This window comes from Aythya fuligula, chromosome 3 (assembly GCF_009819795.1).
Source record: "Aythya fuligula isolate bAytFul2 chromosome 3, bAytFul2.pri, whole genome shotgun sequence".
NCBI lineage: Eukaryota > Metazoa > Chordata > Aves > Anseriformes > Anatidae > Aythya > Aythya fuligula.
This window is the reverse complement of record NC_045561.1, coordinates 71,249,416-71,270,441: the sequence shown is the minus strand read 5'-3', so window position 1 is coordinate 71,270,441 and position 21,026 is coordinate 71,249,416. Positions and strand designations below refer to the sequence as shown.

At 46.9% G+C, this 21,026-nt stretch overlaps 1 protein-coding gene across 1 annotated transcript in view; it reads left to right on the top strand.

Moving 5' to 3' along the window:
* The window catches only part of METTL24 (methyltransferase like 24), a gene marked incomplete at its 5' end in the record, with an annotated part of 33,124 nt that extends 13,249 nt beyond the window's left edge, over positions 1–19,875 (top strand). The window contains 4 exons of the mRNA XM_032184461.1: positions 330–428; positions 3,396–3,535; positions 8,724–8,952; positions 18,689–19,875. Coding sequence (XP_032040352.1) covers positions 330–428; positions 3,396–3,535; positions 8,724–8,952; positions 18,689–19,003 — 783 coding nt within the window. The remainder of the gene's footprint in view (positions 1–329; positions 429–3,395; positions 3,536–8,723; positions 8,953–18,688) is intronic.
* Between the last annotated feature and the right edge of the window lie 1,151 nt (positions 19,876–21,026).

Below are 21,026 nucleotides of genomic sequence, written 5' to 3'. Positions count from 1 at the left end.
CATTTATATAAGCCGAGGCTTACCTGGGTGTCCCAGAATAACTGTGTTGACACTTGTATTCTGGATAAAGAACCCTCTTTGCTGAATTAGCTGCGTCTGCTTTTGAAGTCGATTATGATAAATCGTACTTAGATGCTCTTTCACTGTAGCTCAAGCCCTACTTTGTTCTGAAATAACTTTCATGTGCAGACAAGCCCCTAGGAAACTCTTTCTGTTTGAAAGGAAATCTCCTTAATTTATTAGCCCTTGCACTTTGTGCTTGTGCTGAGAAACGAATGCTGTTCCTTTAAGTGGTTTGTTTTATTTTGTGTTATTTTTTTTCTTTGCAGACCGTAAGGTGGCACATTGATCTGCAACCGTGGGCAAGTCCAACTCCTTCCCTGACCTCTGAGGCCTTGAGGTTCCTGAAGTACATTAGCACTTCTCAGGTAGGTTTGCGTTGCAGCCTCCATTCAGAAAATGGTTCTGCCTGACGCAGGCTGTGCCCTCTCAGACAAGGAATTAATCTCACACCAAACTGTTTTTGCAATTGCTTTTGGATATATGCTTTGTTTCTAAAGTCGCTCAGCGTTGCAGTGATGGTCAACGTGAACGTCGAGGTCAAAATGCAGGGTAGAAAACATGCATTATAGCCTTGCTTTTTACTTACAGACCTGTTTGTGTCCTGACAGAAGTACAAAAGGGCTGAAATCCCAGCGGTGGTTCCTCTCCCAGCCGCTGTCTCTTTCTCACTCTTTCTCAGACAGAAAAACACTGAGCAGTCTGTAGTGAGAGGGCTGTGTGCTTAGCCACTTCAGTTCTCAGTAACAATGCAATAACCCTGGTCCTGTTCATTAAAAAAGGATGCATCTGAGGTTCACAGTAAAATGAGAGCAATGCATCAGTCCCTAGCTTGGATGGATTTTCTAGATAGTGCCGAGAGAACTCTGACTGCCTGAGGGCAAAAAAGGGGATGATGACCTGGAGAATTAGTATTTTTATGTGTTTTTACAAAGGTGATATCTCCAAATCCAGCGTGCACTGACAGTGAGTTCCAGGGCTCAACCTATGTGAAAATTGGGCTGTTGGGTCCTCATGCACAGCAGCATTTCTGCATGTATTTCCTGTAATAAAGGATGGAAAAGGTACTGGATACCCACAGTTCTGATGGGGTGGGTGCTTTAGGTGGTACCGGGTTTGTCAGGGATTGGCCCTTGAATGCAGATTTAACTGCACCATTTGCTCACGCTGAAAAGCAGCACACTGAAATGCCATCCACAGAAGAAGTTCTTTGTCAGTGCAGTGCTTTCAAGGCTGAGACAGAAGACTCACCTGAAGCGTATCTGAAAATCTGCTGCTGTGCCTACAGCTTGGTAGCTGGGAGGGCAGCAGAGCAGTCACTTATCCTCCTGCTCATGGTACCTCTGGCTAAATGCTCAGAAACTCAGAGGGCATCTCTGTCTGCCCTGATGCTGGCACTGAGAGGGCAGGAGGCAAGACAACACAGCAGGAGATGTGTGTAGGGCTGCTTGTTTTACAGTGCACAACTTTAGGCTGAGGAAAACTGTTAAGCTGAAAACGTCCCTCGTCTCATTGACTTAATAAACAGTGGCAGATGCTGCTAAACTCTGCTAGTCGCGTCAAAACCCACAAGGACATCAATTAGCAGGGAGTTTATCGCTTCTGACACACTTATCAAGAAGTTTTGATCCCAGAGTAACTGACCCTGGGGACAAGCCTAAGTGAAAACCAAATAAAATGAGGGAAACTCTTGTTTCTGCTCTGGCAGCTGTTCCAGGATTAACAGCTGATGGGGTTACACCATGATTAGTGGGAGCATTTCTGGAAATGGGATCCTGCTTATGCAGATGAGCGTGGGGTCTCCTTATCTCTGCTTGCTGAGCAAGTGTCAGCTACTCGCTCTGCTGGACTTCAGCTCCCTGCCACAGCGTGGAGCAGCTCTCACTGCTGGGGGCAGGAGATGCCGTGTCAGCGGGTCAGGGTATGGCCAGAGAAAGCTTTTTCTTGCCAGTGGCTGGTGACCAGAAGAACCACCTTACACGTGCTGCGTGACAGCAGCGAGGGGAAGCCCAGAGCAGGATGTGAGCTGAGCGCAGCAGTGTCTGTAAACAAACGGGTGATGGTGCTAAAGGTAGGGCTCAGGTGTTGTGATTTGGGGTTTTATTTTAATAGCAAGAGCTATTGCTTGCTAAAATTGCTCCGAATTCTGAGGGTTGGAATTGCTCATAATACCGTGAGTCAATTAAGTGGCAGCACTGCAGAATCTTTTATTTTTCTGTAGAGAGCACATTATTCTTCTGTAGCTTAAAATTAGTGCTTGTTATCACAATGCCATTTATTCCTTGACTGTGAAGTGACGGAAGGCAAATGGGTAGTGGGGTGCAGTGCAAATCAGCACTTATAACTTAGTAAATCCCGAGAGCAGCATGAGGAGATGCTGTATTAGTTTTTATGAATTTTCCATGAGAATCGGGAGTGAAGCAGGAGTAGGGAGGTGGTGGAGCAGCTCACAGCTCTGTGGATGCAATGCTCTGCAGAATGATCTTTCAAAGCTTAAACAACTTGAAAAATTAGAGGTTTATTTACTTGTTTTGAGGAGCGTGGTGGAGTTTGCCTACCACAGCAAAGGCTCTATTCCAGTTGTCATTCTCCCCTCTGATTTTGTCTCTATTGGCATCTTTCTACCTTTTTTTTGGCTGTCTGGCAGTGCCAGCTCCCATCCCTGCAGCCACAGTTGGTGCTGGGTTCAGAGAACAATTTCTCATTGTGATGGCTCAGCAGGGCTCCTGCAGGGTCTGTAGCCCTTCTCCTTTTGCAATGCTTTTATCCTGGCTCTCGAAATATAAGCCAGCAGAGCACAGACACGTGCTATGGTTCCTCTGTTTAGTTAAACCCTTGCTTAAATCCCTTTGTAATTGAACAGGGGGTGTTGTAAGGTCACGATTAAACCTCTTTGGGAGATCCAGGACATTGCAGGTGTAGTGTACAGCATGCCTTGCAGTGACACTGCAATTTGTGATTAAAACATTGAATTGTGACATGCTTTGAGCATGGTTCAGAATGAGGAACCTACTCCAAGGTTTGAAAGGGGATTAAAAAAAAAAAGCATTTTAATGCTGCAATAACATGTTCTCAGGAAAATTGATTTCAGGGTATAATATTAATGTTTAATTATTTGCTTTTTAAATGGTGTTGCTCTCTGGGGGATTGCGTAAGCCTTAAATTTCACCAAGCAGAACAGACAAACAAGGAAACAAGTGGTCCAATTTCCATAGCTGCGGATCAGATTGACAAGCAGATCTAAATGAAACTTCTTTCCACTCTTTCCCCAGAAGGCGAATTAAAAACAAATTGCAAGTTCTGTCTTAAAATAAAACATGCTTGGATTGCAACAGGTTTCGTGTGAACGCATGAACCTGAGCAGCCTGGGAGGGGACGCCGAAACCACAAAGAAGCCCTGGTCAGTCTGCCTGGATGAGAGGTTTGGCCTCGTCCATCGGATCAGAAGCAAGCAGTGCCGGCTCTATTCCCTTGGGTAAGCGCTCCGTTTAATAGACAGCAGATTTTTCTGTGGTGCATTCGAGCATCAAAGAGCCTTCTAAATGTAGCACAGACTGCACCAAAGCTGTCTTTTAAAATACTGGCTCCGTTCAGGTGTGTTTAGGATGCGCTGATGTGCCTCTGTGAACTCTGTTTTTAGGGAGAGACCTTCCTGCAGGAGGGTCTTCCATTTCCCTTCGCTTTTCTGTCAGTATGAGAATAAATTGCCTCACGGTGAGCAGTGAGTGGTAATTCCAGCAGAGGAAGATGGAAATTAGTGAGATAAACTGGGGAGCAGTGCAGCGTCTCCCTGAGCAGAAGTGACTTGCATAATTGCCAGGTACTTCAGCAGCATTACTTCTAAAACTTCATTAACTCCCCCTGGGACGAAATTGTACATTTCCAGACGAGAACGTGGTTGCTGAGCACTTCAGGGGTGAGGTGTGCCGAAGTGATAATAATGAAGGTGACTGTGGCCTGATTTGAAAACGTTTGTAGTGTGTGTGATGTTTACAACACTTGAGATTGAAGTCTTCCCTCTCGACAGTAGAAGTGGATTTGCAGGTAGCGAAACCACAACTGCAGCCTGTTTCCCTGCTGATAATGCCTCTGCCTCTTGAGAGGACAAGGGAATTCAGTCCTCAGGCTTGGTTGAGCCACTGGCCCTTTACATTGTCCCTCAGTGCACAGTTGCATCAGCGGGACCTCGTTTCACACAGGTGGCCACATGGCTGCTGCCAGATGTGACTTTGGGGTCCCGTGAGCCAGCTTTAGGTTGGGGGCGTGTTGGAGGGCTTCTCCCTTGAACCAGCACAGGCTGTTTCTGTGATTTTGCTGCTGTGGGTTCAGAAATGGTCCACGGCAAAGAACCTGTGTCTGGGTGGCATTTCCCAGTGATGAGCACATGGCAATTAACACCGGCAATTAACATGAAGTGGATCCAGGGTACGCTGCTTTCACAGGGAGTGCTTTCTATTAATTTGTGTGGGCTTTTATTTGGACCAGTCTTGTACTGAGCTGTGAAGAACAAGCTCCTCAGAGAGCGAGGAGCTCTCAGGTCTTGTTCAGCTATGCTGCTGAATATTGCTGTGGCAGAACAACACCACCGAGCCCTTCAGGGATGAATCATGCCTGCAGAGAGCAAACTCCTTCTGAGCACTGCTCTTCCTTGCTGATGTTTTTCTGAACCCTTTTCAAATGATGCTTACTTGGTTTTAATGCAAACTATGGGTTTACACGAAGGGTTTTGCTCAGTTTTTCACTTTCCTGTGGAAGACAGGAGAGTTGCTGTATTATCCCACACGTAGGCACAGTCTGTATCTGCTCAGCTGCAGATCTGGCTCGTTGCCTCAGGCAGTCTGCAGGGAGAGGTGGGCACATTTGGGTGGAAAACCAGGTGAGCTGAGTAACCTTCTGCAGGTAGCTGCAGCCTTCACTTGGTTATAGAAGAAGTCTAGGATAACACAGCTGCTGGCTTCAGGAGTCTTGGCAAAGTACCTGTAGCTCAGTGGAATTAAGATAGAGACCTTACCTTTCAAGTTACATGATCATTAATATTAGACCCGAGCTCTGTTATTAACGAGCCTCTCGCCTTTTGGTATTTTCGATATTGTGAATGAAATTCTTGTTGAATTAGCACGTAGACACAATGCAGAGTTGATTTCATCTGCGCTGGGAAACAGGGGTGAGCACAAAGGTGAGCAGCACAAAGGTAGCTTGCAGATGGTTTTGAACAAATCTCAACTGGTGTGTGTGCTCTGGTGCTTTTTTGATATGGTGCAGGGAGCCTGAATGCCAGATTTTCTGTAGTGGCAGGACAGCAGGGCTTAGCAGAGACTGAGACTGATGTTGGCTCTTCCATCAATCATCAGATACACATGTGCAGTGAGTACCCAGCCTCTAACGAAACAGCTAAAATAGAAAAGAGAAATATTTGAGGTTAAGGAGGAGCAGTTTTTAATCCTTCGGATTCCTTCCGCAGCCTTTGGAGCTGGTTGCTGCATAGTTCTTCTGTCAGACTCGTTTCCTTTAGTTTGTGACAGGCAGAAAAATAATTTTGTTCCAAGTAAGACAAAAATCCTCTTTAAACTTTTTTTTTCTTTATCTCATATGCTTCATAAAGAGCAAATGGGAAGCATCTGCTTGGATGGAGGACAAATGTGAAAGTTCAGTGTGAGTGTTGCTGGGAATCTCGAATTAAATCCATAAATCATTAAAAATTGAAGAAAGCATGCTGCTTAGGCTTCGCACTCGTGAATACTATAGAAGAGGTTGCTTCTGAATGGGAGCAAGCACTGTCTGAAATGTCTGGAGGTCTTTTTAGATGAGCTTTAGTGGCTTCCACTACTGGGAGGCAGCAATGTTTGTGCTTGGGGGTAGGCTTTCCCAGTGTGATGTGTAATTGCAGTGTGCATTAGTGAGCTGTAGTTATTAGTGCTAAATCTGCTTAGATTAAGCTAAGTCTGTTACAAACACAACAGGCAGGCACTCAAGCTGGGATAATATAAATTAATAGGATTTCAGAAACTTAACAGTTGAGGTTTGAAGAGTCTCGCTGCAACACCACGTAAAAGCCTATTTTAGGAGGATCTTAAATTGTAGGAGCTTTAGGATCCAGGCAGGGGACGCTTCTTTTTTTTTTTTTTTTCTGAGATGCAGGAATTGGTTTTCGGCCTTTGAGAAAGAAAAGAGAGGGGAAGAAAAAGAGGCCAGAAAGGGAGAGCTGGACCTTAAGATGCATGCTTTTACACCTCTGACCTGTGGTCCCTTTGGAAGCTGGAGCACCCCGTGCTGGAGCAGCTGCAGTTATCCATGAGAGCTGGCAGCAGAGCCAGCAAGTATTTCTGCTCCTCTTGCACAGGGCTCATCTGCAGGATGTTTGCTGCTGCTTTTAAGGCTCACCTTTACCCCTGCTGCAGGGGACCACGTGCAACCCCGGTCTCTGTAGCCAAGCTCTGTCTTCTTCTCTGCGGGATAAATAGGTCGGTGTCTCTAGCATTTTTTATTTGTCTCTTGCTGGAGACAGCAGCTGGTCTCTCCTGATGGCCTTGCTGTTTTTCTGTGACCTCAACATATTTCTTAAGGTTGCCTTTTTTCTTTTTTTTTTTTTTTATTTTTCTTTTTTTCCTTTTTAAGTATCACAAAAGCTTTCTTAAGAAACCTCGTTTGTTTACTTCTCTTGTGCTGCATTCTCATTTGGCATGATCACATGTGAGCCTGGCATTTTTCAAGCCAGTTTGCAGTTCTGTAGCGACCTTATTTTGTCTTGTAAATGCTTGTGATTGATTAGATCTCTCTTCAGGCACAAATTTGAGCCGTTAGCCCGAGTGTCAGAAGATACACCAGCCCTTTCTTAACCCTCAACTATTTTTTGTTCTGTTTTGCACCACTGCAAGCCTCCCTTTGCAGTCCACACACGAGCAACAATCTGCTTGGAGGCAGCCTGAAGCCTGCCTACATCCAAAGCATCTGGCTTGCACCAGCTGGAACTGTTGGAAGTGTGTCACGGATGCATGTGTCCATGGGTCGCTGGTAGGCTCATTGCTCTAATGCTGCATTTGTCCCAGACAATTTGTATTTTGTTCCTTTTCAGCCAGCTTCTCATTCCGGAGGGATTACGCTGCCCTTTGTTCGTCTGCGCCCCTTCTGTAGAATGCCATGTGCAAACAAACACGCCGATTCACTTGGTTAACTTCTGAACTTTTTTCCTGGTGTCTATTGAATGCAGTAACAGAAAACTGCCCTCTTTCCCTCCTACACATCTCTAGGGGCTGGAGTCGTGTGAAATACAATCGTTCTTAAAAGCTTGCTGGGCTGTTCTTGCAATCCCCGTATCCTTCTTCTCACCCAGGACTCCTGAAGGGGAAGAAGGTTCAGTGGAGGACCTTCGAGCAGGGCACTGTTACCTTGGGCTTGGCAGATGTCACACTGTGCTGGTAACTCCCAAAACATATCCAAACTTTGCGTCAGGAGTTGGATTCACTTTACCAATATTTTACCAAGCCAACTTTATCAGTTGGATTCATTTTTACCAACATGTCACCTGCGTATAACATTTAGTGCTGCCTTAACGTTGTAGCCCAGTGTAGCATGATGTAAAATTTACCACATTTTACACATTGATGCAAATAGCCAGAATTAATTCAGCTTCACACCAATTTAAATATGCCTAAGCATAATTGTGTTGCCATGTAGCAGGTGCTCTGTCAGTACCTCTAAGAGTAGTGCCCTGCAAAGGTTTCTCTGTGGTAGATGAAGGCCATGCTGTTCGTACAGAGTGGATATTTTCAGTTTGTACAACTGGTTGAAGTGCAGAATTAGAAAACCTTGATTCCCTTCCCAGTGCTACATGTGTGAATCCAGCAGCCTGATTTTGATTAAGTTTCAGGTTTAGTTTATGCTTCGAACCACACTTGGAACAGGCTTGGAGGGGAAGAGGTGAAGAGGACATCATCTTTTACACAGCAGGGAAGGCCTCAGGTCCAGATACATGATTTCAATGGAAAACACCAGAGTTTTTAGGTTTGTTGTATCCAGTCTGAATCAGTTGGCTATGGGAGGTGGGAGTGTGGCCCAGGCTCATAAAGCACATCATCTCTTTGCAGTGACAGGGACTGTGATGGCACTATTTTCTGTACAATGGGGCTGTTTGTCCTTCTTTGGGGTCTTTTGCAAACTATCATCAAACTTTCTCTAAGTGTAGAAACACTGCTGCTGTTGAGAAGGAGGTGCTTTGAAATTTGCATTTTAATCCGTGTCTTCCTGTGCACAGAGAAGGAGAGGAATTTGTTTTGTGTGTCTTATCCCCATTGGTGGCCATTGTGGGTCATCGTTGTGTAGACGTGGTAGGAAATAAGCCAGATTTTTACAGAACAGTATTGTATGCATTTTAAATATATTTGTTCTTCTGCATGTTCCTCTAAGTTTTCTTTATCTAAGTACTTCTCCTAAATCTTCAGCAGGCAGTATTGTCCTTCAGCCTTATTTCTGGTTATCAGAATTAGGGTTAGGTTATACTCAGCACTGTGGATAAAATCCCAATGGGCAGCATGACTGCTCTTCCAGTTTGCTTCAGAATCTAAGAGGTTGGATTTTCCCTTCTTACATGCCACAGTCCTCAGGATATTCTCCTCACCAGCAGGCCTTTTTGAAGCATTAATACCTGCATCTTGTTTGTTTTGTAGGCTGGGCAACGATGACAACCAGTTTGAGGTCAGCATGGCCAAGAGTGGCTGCGAGGTGCATCGCTTCGACCCCAGCATCAAGTCAGCGCACATCCAGGAGGGTCGGCGCCTCTGGTACCATCGCCTCTCCGTGGACTGGAGGGATCCCAACCCAGCCATTGCTGCTCACAGACTTCACAGCAACACGAAGAAGCTGGGCACGATATTGAACGAGTTTGGACACCAGAAGGTAAGGTGATTCTGTGATTCTTGCTGTCTCAGGAGCTCAGGAGCTTTCCAAGGTTATCTCCCGACAACATTTTTTTCTTCACAAACACTTGCAAGGCATTCCTTCTAGGGGTGTCTTTTCTACCTCGCTTTTCCTGTGCACTGGTAACAGACACTTTGATTTTAAATCACAAGCCAAATAACTTTCCTCCTTTTCCCTTCAGCTAGCTGGTGATACTGAGCATTTGTGTTTTCTGTGGAAGTTCTTCTGTGGAAGTTCTGGTCATCGCTTGGGTAACAGCACTAAACTCCTCCAGCAGCACAGTTTACAAAGACAAAAATATTTGCATCAACAATCAGAAGAGAAGAAGTAATGGATGAGTTGTTTACATTTTCAGGGTTACTAGTCCCAGCCACAGTCTTCGTCAACAAAAACATCCTGTTTTGCAATTGGCAGTGCTCTGTTTTTTTAACATTTCCTTTTTTTTTTTTTTAAAGGAACTGTAAATACATCAGAAATCTTCAATTCTCAACTAACTGTTGCCAAAAGACATTTGAGGAAGTTCCTGACACACAGGATTAGGTTGCTTTCAAGAGAGATTTTCCCTCAGAGGATATACTAGCATGAATTGAAATGCTAATATACTTCATTGCCTGCAGCTAGTTCTGCATGTCTTTGTTTTCTTTTTTTTTTTCTTTCATTTTTTTAAGAAATAGGCAGCCTGAGCTAAGGATGAGCTTTTCTGTAGGATTTACAAAGCAAGCAAGCAGTGCAGCATATGTTTGGTTTGTTATTATAAAACTCAAGATGTCCTTTTCAGTTCATTTCTCGCTTTTCTTTAGCATTTTCTTTTGGTTCAGCTCTCCTGATTGAACCATTTTGAAGAGAAGAGCAGAGAAAGCATCTTTTTCCTGCTTCTTAGTCATCCCCTAATTGTCCTAGGTTGTGCATTAGTGAAACATCTGGGGAGAGACGGAGATGGCTTCCCTTTGACGTCTGCCTCACATTGATTGTTTTGATTGTAGATGAATTACTCACAGAGCAAATGATTAATGACCTGATCCAGAAAAAGCCCACGAATGTTGTGACACACGAGACCTGCTGGGAACAGTCAGTTGGTTGTCATGGACTGGCTCGTGAGACCTGCTGTGAGTTAGAGGAGCGTAGCTACGAGTCTGAGCGTGCGACCTCCTGGGTGAGAGCTGCCTGACATGAAAGCACCCAGCTGCAGGGCACAGTGCACACATGACGTGTGGGGTCGGGCTTTTCTGTAGCTGTGCACACACAGCGGAGGATTTTGTTTGGTGAACACCATGCGTGGCCGTTTAGCCTATTCACATGGCTTCCCCGTGCAAATTAGGCCATCAGTGAGGTCAGGAGCTGACTTCCCCAGTCAGTGTGCAGCCATCACACGCTTGGCAGCCTTCTGATGCTTCCTATTTGGGAAATACCTGAATAAACCTATTCTACTTTTGCTGTTCTACTTAGTTTTTATCTGCTTGGAAGGCCACCTGAAGAGTTGTGTCTTGCATTAAGACACCGGTACACTCCAATTTACGACAGGGACATCAAAGTAACTGCTGTGACACTCACATTTTCATTTTTCTGGTGAATGCAAGTGGAATGTTCCCTTGACTAAATAAATAAGTTAATTCAAAACAGTTTCCATAATATTTTCCAAAGCACTTTTTTTTTTTTTTCACTTAGAAATTTGGAACATGCTCTTGGGCCCCTTCTTTTTAGCTTTAAAAATCCTGACGCCTACCCTCAAAGCTGCTCTCTTCCCACTTCAAGGGAGGAATTCCGAGCAACATCATGTGAAGTTAATGCCTCATTTTCTCCTTGCTTTTATTCTTAAAGATTCGGGACTCGATCCAAGACCCTCCAAGTGAATGAGAATATTTCCACTGACGTCAGGGACTGTTGAAGAGGGGACAGACAAGGCCTCCTGTAGATCTTACCACTGCAGTCTAAAAGGAAACCATGCAGTCTGGGGGGTTTGTGTGCAAAGACATCAAAGACGGGCTTATTTCGCTCTCTGGCTCGAATGAGAGCACACCTGCTATTCTGCAGTCAGTACTGAGAGCCCTCCCACAGAAGTGGAAACCCATTCTGTTATTATGACAAGGAACACAAACAGTTCTTCTGCTGTTGGAGTGGATTTGAGGAAGCGTTAAAATGAACTTGATCTTCCTAAAGGGCTGCGTGACATAACAGTCCTCTGTTCTCTGAGGAGTGTAAATAGCCTGGAGGTAGAGGAATCATCTCATTCTGTAATAGGATGAGATTGAAGAAGGAGACATGCAGTCAGACTATTTTGGGGAACTATGAGAGAGAGAAATCTTTTAAGTGCTGGAATAATCTCCAAAGGATGTAGTGAGAGTCCTGTTTCCTGGCACACAGATCTAGACTGAAAAATTGCTGGTATATCTTCTGAGATATATCAGTATTTTCAGTATCTTCATATACCTGTATCTTCAGTATTTTATCAGCCACTGGAGAGGATAAAGATGTAAGGATCGATCTTTCTCATATATTTTTTTCCTAATCTTTTCTTTTTTTTTTCCTTTTTTTCTGAGTATGGGTACTCTCCAGTGCACTGCTGATGAATAGTGCAGAAAAGGGAGAAAGACACCGAATGCTTAAGATTTCCTTTCTTATTTCATCACGGTTCGGCTTTGTGAAAGCTAGCTTTTTCATATTCTCTCACAGACTGCTGGGGCGAGGGTGCTATGGTACTGGTGTTCCCCACGGATCATTGATAACTGGATGGGGAACTTCATTCTTATGGGATCACTGGGTAACTGAGGTCAGAAGAGATTTTGGGAGTCCTGTAGTTCAATCCCCGGCCCAATACAAGGCCTGCTATGAAATCAGATCAGGTTGTTCAGAGTTTTTTCCACTCCAATCTTGAAAAGCACTGAGTTTTCCCCAAGGTGGAGACCATGCAACTTCTCCAAGCAATCTATTGTCCTGCTTGGCGGTCCTCATCATGGAAAAAATTTTTTCCTTATATCTGGGGAGCCAAAACTGGACACGGTGTCTAGATGTACTGTCACAAGTGCTGAATACAGGGGGATAATCGTGTCCCTTGGTCAATGGGCCGTGCTCCTGCTAAAGCATATCCCAGGATGCTGTTGACCTTCTTTGCACCGTGAACCCAATTAAGAAGTCGTTTGCCTTCTTCTCGAGCTCTGCAGGTCAAACCTCACGTGCTGCCATCAGTAAGGGCTGTGAATTTGCATTCTTTTGGCACAAGGCAGCAGTGGGTAAGGTGCTTTCCTGGAAAACAAATTAAACTAGAGAGGAGAATCTGAGCATGCAAAATATCATCTTCATTTAATCAGGAAGTGCTCATAGGCGTATCTTTTGGGGGATGGCAGAGTTGCGTTCAACTTGTTCCACTCAAGTCATCTTGAACAAATCATAAGAGACCAAACTGTGCCATTGTTTATTATTGAAAGAAATGCAAAGAGATCTTGAAGTCCCAGTTTTGATTAGAAGGCTTTAATTTATGCTGGCGTCTGAGTGAAGAATCGTTTGTTTGACAACCTGGCTAGGAGAAAAAAAAAAGACTCCTCCCTTTCACCTGTTAATACAACACAACCCCAAAACCTTACACCCTGCAGCCATTTTGATTAATAACCTCATCTCCTCCTCAGCAAGTGATTTATCCCTTGCCTCATCTCCTACAGCAGATACTGCAGCCTCCGTTTCATGCTGCACTTCCAGTTCTGTGAAGAGTGGTGTGGAAGAGCAAAGATTAAAGATCAATTTACCTTTTTGATTTAAAATCAACTCCATGGTGGTAGGACATAAATAAATACAAAATAAAAGCCCAGGAGAACTGTATTGCAAATCAGTTGTGCATGGGGATTTGATTAACCAACCAAAAAATTAACTCTCCAGATTGGGAGAAGCCCACCTTCAACTTCTGGAGCAACCAAATCCATGCAGCTACTCATCACCATGTGCGCCGTGGGACTGCAGGATGTTTTGTTTGGAGTTCTGTTGAAAGGGCTTTTTTTTTTTTTAATATTATTATTCTTTGCTGTACTGTGCTTATTTGTTTTTGTTTTTGTTTTTTTTTTTTTCCGGAGTCTTAGTTCTAGAAGGAAGAAAGACAGCCTTCATCTGATGCTAGCATCACTATTTTCAGAACCGTAGGCTTACGTGGCCCTTTTTCTGTGGCTTCCATTTACTCCCCAGATGTATTTGTGCAGAACAGCCTTCGTTTTGGTAGGACTGTCATACTGCCCTCTAAGTCTCCTCTGACAGGAGAGATCCTGTATTTTCCATAATACCTTCTTAGTTTTTGCCCTCTTGCAGCTGGAAGACAAGTGATCAGAGCCCTGGTGGGGTCTCAGGCTGTCACTGCCATACTTCTCTTCCTGCCCTGGAAATGCCTCCACTGCCACCTCTTATCAGTCAGGCAGGCACAAAACCATAACCCAAAGACCCCAAACTAAACAAATGGCCTGCCAAGGGATGGAGAAGCGTGGAGCTCTCCCTTAACTCACACGTCTGCGTTGGAGATAGCTGTCGAGGGCCTCGTAAACTCAAGGCAAACCTTTAAGGTGCAGTTCATCCCATGCAAGGGTGGGCACGTAAAACGGGCTGGGTGGCACGAACTGCCCGTCCCAAATTGCCCTTCAGAAGATCCTTTTTTTCCTCTGTGGTCTTTCCAGAGAGAGCACAGAGTTTGGGTTTGGGTTGGGTTTGGGTTGCCGTGGCTAAGGCTGGGTGAGGTGCATCCCACCTCGAGGGGTTTGCCCTAGTAGCACAGAGGCAGAGTCCAGCTGAGTCAGGCAGCCTCCTCATCCCGTTCTCCTCTCTTTCTTAAATAATACCACTTCAGAGTGTCACCACAAAGCAGGGTAAGTGCTGAAGCGTGAGAAAATTCCATTAGCGACGAGCACAATGAGAAACAAATTCCCCAGACCTGCGAGAATCGTTTCCTCTCTCATCAGAGTCAGATGAAATTACGGAGGTATCCAGAGGACTCTCTTTTCCGTCTCATTTTTCCTGGCAGGGAATTACTTCAGCAGCCCTCCGACGTGATCGTTGGAATCATTTTTAATTAAGAAGATGATTTGCAGCTCCGTATTCACTACAGGGGTGGTAATTGCAGAAAGGCAGAGTTTAACGTGGCCGTGAGCGGCCCAGCTCTGCTGCGGTGTCGCACACAGCGTGCGTGTGTTTTGGGGCCTTTGTTGTGTTTTGAGCGAGTAGCGGGGAAATGCTACCAGATGTGACCTGTGCCACGCTGCTAATGCGTGCACGTGGGAGTGAGCCAGGAAAAACAGAGGGGATAAAAAGGGAGACTTGCTTCTGTGCTCCAACAGCGGTGCGGGCGGTGAGCAGTGCAACAAGCAAATGTCACGGGGCTGGGAAGGGGACCTGGGGAGACCACAGGAAGGGAGAGCGTGCTTAAAAATTCTCTGTCTTAATTCCACACCTCCCCTTTTCTGTTTTTCTTTTTTTTTTTTTTTTTTTTTTTTTTGCTCCAGCTCCAGCCTCGGATTTCTGTGTGAAACCGGAAAGATAAGGATGGATGCAAGAGGGATTAGGCAAGGTGGATGGCAGCCTCAAGGCGTGCAGAGAGGAAAAACTGTAGGACGTGGGGAGCTGTGGCGGTGCCTCCAAACCCAGCTGCGTGCTCAGCAGCTGTCTTACAAGTCCCGAGTTCTGCAGATGTCTCACACGCCTGATTTCTGTGCTGGTTGTGCTGAAAGGGAGAGCACCAGAGATAATAACTTCAGTCAAGCTAGCTAGAAAATGTAAAGCAGGATCTTTTTTTTAAGTCATGCCATTAAAGCGAAGGCTCGGAGTGCTGGAGAGCGTGTTATTCTACAATAAGCATCTGCCTCGGGCTCTGTAAATTGATTTATGGGTTCAGGCAAGGCTTATTACCCGTAACACACACACTCAGGCCCTTTGAGGTTATGTTTGTACATGCTGGGCCCAATTCATTGGCGGTGTAATGGGACCAATTGCTACTCCGGAGCTGCAATTCGAGCACTAGCTGGTGTGTGTGCCTTTCTCTGTGTGGGTGTGCCGGTGAGTTTGTGAATTTTAGTCCTGCTGCTGAAAACCAAGTGGCAATCGAGCTGGCGCAGCCATTTCCAGCTGGTTTTGGGTCTCTGATCGGTGATTTCCTGCTCACCACCTCTCCCACCACCTGTATCAGGCACTAGAAATGCATCGTGCATTCCTGTGCGGGGTCATCCATTCCTCTCCTGCAGATCTTTGCACCTTCTTTAAATTCTCTCCACCAATCCTCAAGGTATCGATAAGAGCAGTGGTGTTTCTGGGGACAGGTGGTGTTTTGTACACAATTAGCAGGCACAGAGAGAAGATCTTTTAAATGCTAATGTTGGCTGGGTGAGCTACAACCTGTAGCCTTTGCTTCCCCTAGGAAAAAGGCTGGTGCGGTGCCTGAATTGTAATGAAAGCATTTTGCTCCTGAAACAGAAATGAGGTGGGTCTGCTCTGAAGGGAACCCCACAACTCTCAAGGCATGGCATCGTTTGCTAAAAATTAGAAAGTGAGGAGGGTTTTGTAAGGTTTTCATTCTCTTTCTTTGCTGGCTTTGCTGTTGTTAAGGAAGACTCCTCAGAAAAAATCAGGTATTCAGAGTCTGTTTCCCCCGGCTTCCCTGGAGCACTGCACGGGCTGTGTTCATTCCCCAGCACAGCTCTGTGCTCCAACATCATTTCTGCATCAGCAACAACACCCCACAAGAGGGTCTGGCAGCCGGGATGCTGTTTGCTGTGCTCAACCACTTCACAGCAGCCCCAGCCCTCCATCCCTTGCTCACACACACACACACACTCGCAGCTCCAGCTCCTCCTGGCTTTGCAGGCAGAGCTCCTGCTGGTGATCAGGCTGATAAATAATTCAAGATCATGTTTTCTGGAGCTGCCTGGTGGGAATTCTCCACTTCTCCGCTTCTCCACAGGGATTTAAGGACCCGATGAGGCGACGTTTGGATTTTTCCTCTGCGGTGGGAGAGCTGCACAAAGCAGAAAATGTAACAGGGTGCAACCAGGAGCTGGGGCAGAGTGGGGATGTGCACTGGGGAGTTGCTGCTGCTCTGTGCAGGCGAGGAGCTTGCTGCTGGGGGAAGTGCTAAAGAGCCCCCATGCCCTCTGGGCTGCTCCTTGTCCTGTTTCTTCCAGGGAGGCATCACTCGGAGCCCTCAGCTAGCAGTGAGCTGCCCGTTGCCCGTCCTGGAGATTGTTCTCTGTTTGAAGAGGTGGAGGAGCAAGTTGCTCAAGATGTTTGTGACAGGAAACGGTGCTGATGCAGAAGGATGGGGCATTTGGGAGCTCCCCTCTTGCTTTGCAGCCACCTCCACGTCTCCTCTCGCTGCCCCCAGCCAGGAGGGACCCCGGCTGCCTGACCCGCACCCTGTTGCTTTCCTGGCTGCCGTTTCACCATGCTGAGCTGGTGCTGGAGGAAACGTGGCTAAATTGCTTCCCGGCTGCTCGCCCTCAATTGACTCTGCTCCACCAGGAGCTTTAAAGGCTGCCCAGGGGGCAGCCCAGGGTGAGATCCCCGTTAACCCCAGTGCTTCAAAGAGCCATCAGGGCAGACAGAGCTCCGGGCTGTGCTTCGGGAGGCACTCTCTGTGACAAGTCATTACCCTGAAGAGGAGAAACAAGCGTTGGTGCTGCAGGTGGTAACTTCCACTCATTGAAACCCATTCCTTCTCAGATGTTTTCTATGCTTGGTTGTGCATGAGGAAAGGCCATCGTTTTTTTCCCCAAGCGGGACCGGCACAAGGCTTTGCAGAGCAGCAAAGCGTTGAGAAGACATTAAAAAAGCCCCATTTTTCTACTTTCCTAACCTAGTTAGTTCTAATTGCTCACATTCTTACATTTGGAAGAGAAAAAGAGAATAAATGTCTTGTAAAGGTTGATGCTTCAAGCTCTGTAACGATTACTCACAGTGCATTACAAACCACACGGCTCGTAAGAGCGCAGACAGAGCAGGCTTCCTGCCCCTGAAATTTGTCATCTGACTGTGAGATGACGTTTGGCTAGCAGAAGGATGTTGCTTTGGTCCCCTAGCTTTTGTTTCTCTTCCCTCCCTGGCCCTTAATTTAGCTGTGCAAAGATCCCAGCCCTTGTGGGGCCTGCCTCAGCCCCAGACCGATGTCCTTTGTCCCCAGGGAAGGAGATGCCCGTAGGGGAGGTCTGAGGGACAAGGGAGCATGGGATCCTCACAGAGCCACTTCTTCTGGGACTTCTGGGCAGGAGAAGAGCCGCGGCCATCTGCCAGTGTGTTTGGGGTGGAGATGGAAGTCTTCTTTCTGCAGGTTCGCATCCTTTGCTGCTGAAAGGCTGCCTTTAACCAGGACCACAGCAACCTTTTCCTCCCCTCCCCATGCAGACGTTACAGGCTTTAATTTCCTAATACAGGCTTTAATTCCCTAATCCCGCGGCCATTTTCCACTGCCCCTTGCCTCCCCCAGCCTCTTCAGCCTCTGCACTTTTCGTCCTCAATGTCTCTTCTTCCCTCTGCTGCCAGCCCTGCCTGCCTCAGGCAATCAGGGAGCCCAGGCTGCAGAGTTTTGGGCATCCAGGTGGGATTGATGCAGACCAGTTCGTCTTCCAGTCCCCCTGGTAGCACCCCAAAGAAGCACAGCAAGCACAGCCTCAGGAAACTTTGATATTTCTGCTCACAGCTGTGTTGTTGTGCCCTTAAATTCAGCCTCTTCAGGGTCTGCCTCAGCTTGCTAATGGCACCTCATCAGCTGTAACGGGGCCTGCCTGCTGACTTGCAACATTTCTGCAGGTTTTTCTTTTTTTGTCTCTCTTTTTTTTTTGCTGTTCTCTAAATAAAGTCTTCAGTTTGCACTTCAAACGCATCCCCTGCGTGAACAGATGGGCACGAGCAGCAGCTCAGGTGGAACAGTGCAGGAAAACTGCGCTCCCCCGGGAGTTTCCCCGGTCCCGCTCTGGGGAAGAAGCACACTTCAGCCTGGCGGCATCTTGCACACCGTGGCAGGTCATCACGTCTTGCCAGGTGTGAAATTGGGATAAAATCCTCTTTCATTGCTTGCAGAAGATCCAGCTCCCCTCCCCCAGCTCAACGCAAAGCCAGTCTGCAGATGTGGTGGGCCGTGCAAGTTGGTTTTCTGAATAGCCAACCGCGACATTAAATAATGGCTGAAAATCAAAATGAGGCACCTGTATTTTGTACTTTGCTGTAATATTCTCCTTTCAGGCTTCATGGCTTCTTTGCTGTCATCCCATACTGTTTGGAGGAGCTGCCCATCACACTCAGGATGGCCTTTGCGTAACTTTCCTTTGAATTCGTTCTCCTTGCTCGTGGTGCACGTAACCACTGCTATTTCACCTTTTTCTGTCACAGGGTTTTGTGGTGGAGAAACAAGGGACAGCGATGCGTTAGTGTCTTTGGTTAGTGAGATGGGTGAATTTTCTCCACAGCTTCACCGCCGCCACCACAAGATCTGTGAGGGAACGATAACGCGCCTTGGCTCTAAGAGCAGCTCAGAGTACAAAGCTCCTCATACCAGGAGTCGGAGGCAGGAGGAGAAGGGCTGTGAAACTTCACGTGCTGTCCTGTCACTATTAGCCCTAGGATGCTCTGAGATAATTATTTTTAAACACAAAGGCCACTGTAGATAGGAGTAATTACGTATATGGTATAACGGGAGGGCCAGGCCTCAGACTTGATGCCAGTAATTGCAAAGCATTTCCACCTAGCACTTACATTTCTGTTGCAGATTGATGTCCTCAAGGCAGACGTGGAGAGCGCCGAGTGGAAAATTCTGGAAAACCTGATCCTGGAGGATGTTGTTGAGCAGATCGGGCAGCTGGTCTTCGAGGTGCACATCCACTGGCCTGGCTTCGAGGTCAGCGGCAACGACAGCACCGTGGTGCGGTACTGGTACAGTCTGCTCCGGGAACTGGAGCTGAAGGACTTCAGGCTTTTCCATACCTACAAAGACCTATCGAAACCACAGATGTTCCTGAAAAAGGCAGCCTTCAATGCCAGTAGCTGTTACACGCTAAGCTGGGTGAATACGAGGTGGCAATAGCAGGAAGGAATTGATGAGGTGTGACCGCGAGCCATCTGTCCATTACTGAAGAGGACCTTGGAGTCACTGGCTAAAGTTGCTAAATATGCATACAGCAGTTGCTGATTAAATGGGCTGGCTTTTATTTTTGGGCATTGTCAAAAGATCTGGCACTAGTAGAAGATGCCTGCTGTAAATCTGTAGGTATAGCAGTGTATTTGCCAGCAAGGATATCTTCTTAGAGGACAGGCATTCTGCAAAGGTTTGTCTGGGGAAGCTAAGGGCGGCTTTTTGAGCTCAGCCTGTCTCACACACCTGGCAGTGGGACACAGACACTCAATTGCAGGAGGAGCTGCCGCCAGAGCCCCTCTCCTCGCCCTCCAGAGACCTCTTCCGTGTAATGCCAGCCACAGAAGGCAGGGCTTCACCAGTTTACCTGCTCAAAGAACAGCTCGTCTTAAATTGCTCTTGCAATGGCTGTGACAAATGGTTTCTCATCTAGTGAGATGCTTATTTAAAAGTGAAACCTGCTCTTTTTTAGCTTGGTTTTGGGTTCGGGTGAACGATCTGTGGCGTGCCTTTTCCAGTGCTGCACCTGGCTGCTTCTCAGCACATAGCTTCCCTGGCCCAGCCTGCCTTTCCCCGACAAGGGCAGGACAGACCTCAGAGCTGCACAGGCACTCACAGAGGCAGTGGCCACCAGCCCTCGGAGGTGTAGGGACGTGCCCTGCTCTGCAGGCACGCTGAGCACCAGGTTGCCTGCAGGGTGCTGCCAGCAGCCAGGCTTGGCTGTTCCCTGAGAAGCTAAGCAATGCAGGGAGCTAAAAAGTCTATAGCAAATTGTTTCTTTTTCTAAAGATTTTTGACATTAAACTTTGCATTGAAATACCAGATCACAGCGTTTCTGTGTCTTTGATAGATGTGCTTTGTGACTACCTTTGATTTCAAACTTCCATGGGGCTCAGTGTGCCTCCCCTTGGTGTTTCTCAGTCCGGCACTGTGTTTCAGGAGGTCTCTCTCATTGTCCCTGTATCGTGCCTTCTCTTGTAATCTTCTGATTTCCCTCTCCTTTTTATACCCTTCATTCCTCTTTCACCTTCTTTGCTGCCTCACCTCCCTGACCCGCTCCCTCCCAGAGCAGGGCCCAGTGTTGTTCCCACCATGCCCTCAGGACCTCAGCGAACTTCCAGAGGGGAAAAAAAGCTCCAGGAGCTCATCCTTCCAGCCAGGTGAGACAGCTTTCTCCCAGAGCCAATGCTTTCCAGGTAAATACATCAAGTCATTCTCCTCTCTATTTCCTGAATCTTTCCTCCTCTCCCACCTCTCTGAGGGCATCTGCTACCCCGGTGCAGGCAAGGTCTGCTCTCCCCAGCAGGAGCAGCTTCAGCATTTCATCTCAGCTGCCTTTCTCCCAGAAGAGGCCAGCAAGCTGTGGTGACAGCCTTCCTCCCACTCCTCTTGTTCTGTGGCTGCAGGGAGCCACACAGCCCGTCCACCTCCCCACCTGGACCTTCAGAGCCCTTCGTGGGTCCCGAAACTGCCTGAGTGAATCAGACCTTGAGCATCAGTGGTGACCATGGAGGCCACACACCTTGGGCTTCTTTGGAAGATGCTTCAGAAAAACCCTGCTCTGATGATGGTGCAGGGCTCATGGAAGTGGAGAGGATTTTAATCTCTTCAGTGAAAGCCAGCTCTGTGCCCTCATGCACTCAGGAGCGTATCAGCCTTCCTTCAGTCACATCCGAAATTTCAACTTGTGATAAATGTCAAACTCTGCCTGTTTTAACAAAGGCATGCTGATTTTCAATCCGCTGCCTTTCAGTCCTGCTGACAGCACCTTGTTGTGTTGTGTGAAGGGAGTTACTGCCTCTCTAATCCCATTTTTATCACCTTTTAAAAACAAACACATCCGCTTCTTTGGGTGCACTGGGATTTTCTGAAGTGGGGTTTAATTCTAAGGCAACTTCTTACGGGTTTCACGCATTAAACACCTCAGTTGGGGAAGAAGGAGGAAGGCCAGGACTGCTGGTAAAATGGAGCGGTG